This window comes from Euprymna scolopes, chromosome 3, assembly GCF_053919585.1.
Source record: "Euprymna scolopes isolate OS-2025 chromosome 3, ASM5391958v1, whole genome shotgun sequence".
Classification (NCBI taxonomy): Eukaryota; Metazoa; Mollusca; class Cephalopoda; order Sepiida; family Sepiolidae; genus Euprymna; species Euprymna scolopes.
In genome coordinates, this window is record NC_136484.1 from 108,891,044 (window position 1) to 108,895,941 (window position 4,898).

General features: G+C 37.5%; 1 protein-coding gene across 3 annotated transcripts in view; it reads left to right on the forward strand.

Annotated features, from left to right (window-relative positions):
- LOC145258076 (uncharacterized) overlaps positions 1-4,406 on the forward strand; it is a 546,496-nt gene extending 542,090 nt beyond the window's left edge. For all 3 annotated transcript variants that reach the window (XM_080115806.1, XM_080115809.1, XM_080115818.1), the window contains one exon: positions 436-4,406. In XM_080115806.1, coding sequence (XP_079971932.1) covers positions 436-2,151 — 1,716 coding nt within the window. In that variant the 3' untranslated portion in view covers positions 2,152-4,406. The remainder of the gene's footprint in view (positions 1-435) is intronic.
- Positions 4,407-4,898: the final 492 nt, after the last annotated feature.

Here is a 4,898-nt window from a genome sequence, read left to right on the forward strand (position 1 = left end):
ACAAACCACTCCGCTTCCTCCGTCTTTTCTTTTCGAATAGATTCAGTCAGGATCATCCTTTGAGTGTAGTACATCGCGCATGAAAGTTTTCTAATCGTTTAATCGCAATGCCACAGTTCTTCTTTAGTCTAACCTATGTCTTCGTATCATTTATTTTTTAAACATATATATTTCATCTTCTATGCCGATATCCACATTATCATTATATACCTAGTATAATTTAAAATTGCTTCACGTTCAGGAGATAAAAGCATTTAATTGCTCCATCTATCCAACTATGTTATATGCGGTGTTAATCTATGCTTACAGTTAGAAATAGCTGACATATGTATTGCCAGGAACAGTAAAAAGATGACAGTTACTTATGTGAGTGATTATTTTGTGTAATGTTTCAATTATATTCTTATTAATAATTTTAATTTGTTTTAATTTCAGTTTGGTGACGTCATTTCCTTGCCGAGATCCAGGGCTTCGACGGCTGGCAGTTTGGCTTATGATGATCCAGACTATGTTCGGTTCCAGCAGCGATCCCCAGCCTGTCGTCTAAGCATCCCGGACAGATTTAGAAACGGCAGCATCGACCTTCGTCTTGGACCACCGTTGCTAAGCAACGTAGACATCCCTTACTCGGCTCAGAGGCGAATGAATCCGCGCCGATCTGAACCGCTCTCCTTGTTGCTGCAAGCGCCGCCCACGGCTAGAACAAATCCACCGCGTCCCACACGACCGGCGCCCCCACCACCGCCAAGCCGAAAATCTGCAGTTATCACTTCGGCCATAGCAGCGCCAATAACAATATCGACACCGACCGAATCAACAGCTATTGGAAGCCCCCAAACATCTCCGTTGTCAGTTAGTACTCCAGAGTCGTCATTGACGACAACAGTGGCGGTTGGTCATCCCGTAGTAGCGGTTCCAGCAGTGGTTGCGGTTCCAGAGGTGGCAACGACTTCAACAGTGGCGGCAGATCCAGCCATGACAGCGATTCCAGCGATGGCAACAACCCCAGTTGTGGCTCCTGCAGTAACTCCGGCTCCAGCAGTGACTCCAGTGATACCTGCAGTGGTGCCTTCAACAGTTGTGTCATCTCCAAAAGTTCCAATTGCAGTAACGGCTCCAGTGGTGGCAGCTCCCGTTGTGCCGGTTCCAGTAGTGACTACTCCCGTGTTGCCGGCTCCAGTAGTGACGGCTTCAGTGGTGATGTCTCCTGTAGTGACGACTCCGGTAGTGGTGTCTCCTGTAGTGACGACTTCAGCAGTGGCGGCTCCAGTAGTGACAGTTCCAGTGGTGGCGGATACAGTAGTGACCGCTCCAGTGATGGCGACTCCTCCAGTAATAACATCTCCAGTGGTGGCGGCTCCAATAGTAACGGCTCCAGTGGCGACGGCTCCAGTAGTGGCGGCTCCGGTGGAAGCAACTACTGTTGTGATGGCTCCGCCAGAAACGCCGTCAACGACTGCGCCTTTACCAGCACCCGTAACTCAAAACTCCACGGTACCTGCCCAGTTACAAGTTTCTAATCCTGTACCATCTACCTTATCCATATCCACTCCAGTTCCTCTTCAGATCCCGGTTACAACTCAAGAGTTAATCCCTATTCAAAATTTACAAGCGGAAAAGACCAACACTCCAGATTTGATTCCCGCCACTGCGCTAGATCCGCGGCTGGCGACTTCTTCGACGGCAGCGCAAGAGCAAACACCTATAGATTCCATGAAAATTCCACCCGCAGAAGAACCATCTGATGCCATCTCAATTCCAAGTCATACAGGACCAGTAGATCCAGCACCAAGTGAAACGCCTTCCTCGGCCAAAAGTGTGACTCCTATTGTAAGCCCAGTCTCAGTTCAAGCTCCGCTCGAGGTAAGAAAACCGGTGTCGCCATCACAGGTTTTATCTAAAACCCCGCTCTATCGGATACCAGAGTTTCAAAACCGAAACGAAAAACCTGCGACAGGATTAAAACAGAAAACTCCACCGCCAATTCAACCGAAACCTGTTCCGCCAGCAGTCCAACCTAAACCCGTAAAGCACAAGTCTCTTCTTCAGTTGTTGACGCAAACACATCTTCAGTCGTTACCACAATCTCAACAACAAACCCAGTTTGCAAAGCAAAATGATCCGGAGTTACAAAAAACGCAACATGTTTAAAATTAATGAATGTTGCCCTAGCAACGAACACGGATATATAAATAAATATGAATACAAATTCCAGCGGCCACAATTTTTATTTATCAGTGAAAAGGGTTCTCTCCCTGGTCGTCTCGTCATCTATCCAGACAAAAAAGGCATAATAAAACTATCTTGAATTTTCCAGAATCATAATTCATCAGAAGAAAAGCATAAAAAGGAACAATGGAAAGACATCATTTATAGAGAAAGATGTAGACGCTGGAATCTGCATTCTACTGTTTATTCGTACATGCTCTGGAATTGATATCCGTTGAGCTTAAAACTTAAACGTTTGACCCCAAATAATAAATATATATACACATATACATTCACACGCACACACACACACACACACAAACACACACACACACACACACACACACACACACACACACACACACACACACACACACACATATATATGAGGGCTGGCGTGAACATACACATATAAATGAATCTAATAAAATTAAATACAACAATAAAAATAATGTGATCTGTTTATAAAAATACTTTTAAATTATATATATATATATATATATATATATATATATAAATGTATATGAAAAAATTCAGACGAGATGTCGATGGTTATTCTTCGCAATGAAGAACGGAATCGTATCGGAGATCAATGATCTGAGGGTTCGATTATTAATGAGCGAACATTTAATAAGAACGATGCGTGTGTAATAAATATTGCAACTTTGAAAATTATCGGGTCATTTGAGGAGCAGATATATGAAGAAAAAAAAGTTTAAAAAATCTAAAAGATGCTGCTGCTAATGATGATGAAGTATCAGTCATCGATATTTGATTGGCGTATGTTATGCCATAACATAGTTCAATTATATTGAATATATATATATATATATATATATAAATATATATATATATATAAATATATATATATATAAATGATACCCATGAACCAACGACTGAAATCGATCATAAACAATTGTATAAAAAAAACAACTCCGAGAACCTCACTAAAAATGTCTTTTAAATTGTACCAAACTGATATTTCCGCAAAAAACTATTTTCTTTTTGCAATATATATATATATATATATATATATATATATATATATATATATATATATATATATATATATATATATATATAAATATAAAGGCGTATCGGGTATAAAAGTACATATATATTGGACATTTATTCACATAGTATACAGCCTGCTTTTTTGTTGACGCTACTATTTGCACAAATAATATCACTAAACTAACGATTATTCAATCCGTGGGATTAGTAATAAGCAAAGGATACCACAAAATGACAAAAAAAAATGTGTTCGAGCCTCATTTTTCAGTTTGTCGTCTTATTCTGTTTATTACCATCCCCGCGGCCTAAATAATTGCTTGTTCAGTAATATTATCCGTACAAACACTGACACTAACAAAAAGCAGTTCAAAAGATACCACATTAGAATTGAAATAGCATAAAAGTTGGACGTAATCTTATATATATATTTTTTATTTAAACCAGAGGCTCGTCAGACATTGAACTGATCATTTTTGGAAAAGGAATTTAAAGAAACGGATATAGTTATGTATTGGGGGAAAAAAGGGTTAAATTTTATAGGGACTGCTAAGAGATTTCAGTCTTTTAGATATCGTGGAATTTTATAGCCAGTGGTCCTGTGTCCCATGGGGAAGGAGTGACTTTTTTCTATTACAATACATCTCATTTCTCACCCTGGAATACCTAACTCCCATTCAAAAAGTATAACCACGGTTCCCGGATGAAAACATATCCATTTCTATTTAACCTTGTGTCGAATACGGCTGGCTTAATGTCCGACAATCCTACATGTTGGGTGAATTGAATTATTACATCCGACTTATATGGTGTTCTGAGTTATTTCAATTCTAACTTTTTTTTCTGCTCTGTACCTATGAGTTCTCTAACAGAAGAACAATACACACACACACACACACACACACACACACACACACATATATATATATATGTACACATATACTCACACACACACACACACACACATATGTATATATATCGGGTGGCTACAAAGTAGTGACCAATTTTAAATATTCGAATTTTTAAATAGGTCACTACTTTTGGGCCACGCTATATATATATATATATATATATATATATATATATATATATATATATATATATACATATATACATATATATATAACATTGCCAGCACGCATCTACTGACGGTTCACTTTTTAAATAAATTCTTTTTTCAAAATCGATGCATACTCTTTTTCATTTCCCTATCAAAGGTAAGTAGATTTTGACCGAAATTCTAATGGATGCGTTACGGTTTGAAACACACATTGTAGCAATTTTCATGATTTAATTTCAAAGTTTACGTCGTTAGATGCGTTAATTCACGTTTTTTCTTCTTTTTATAAATTCATTTTATTTAAAATTTGTGGATGTGGTAAAAGTAATATAATGTAATATAACAATGAGATCAGAGGCATTTAAGAATGTCTAATCGTTATTTTTCTAATGTGAACTAACAGAAGATATCTGCTGCTGCATTTAGCATGAACAATTGGTTTAAATAAAAAAATTGCACACACACGCGGATATATATGTATATATACATATATATATATATACATATATATACATACATATTTTTATATACATATATATACATATATATATACATATATATATATATATTTATAGCGAAATCAAAGTAGATGCAATGTTTACCTGATATAAGCAATGGT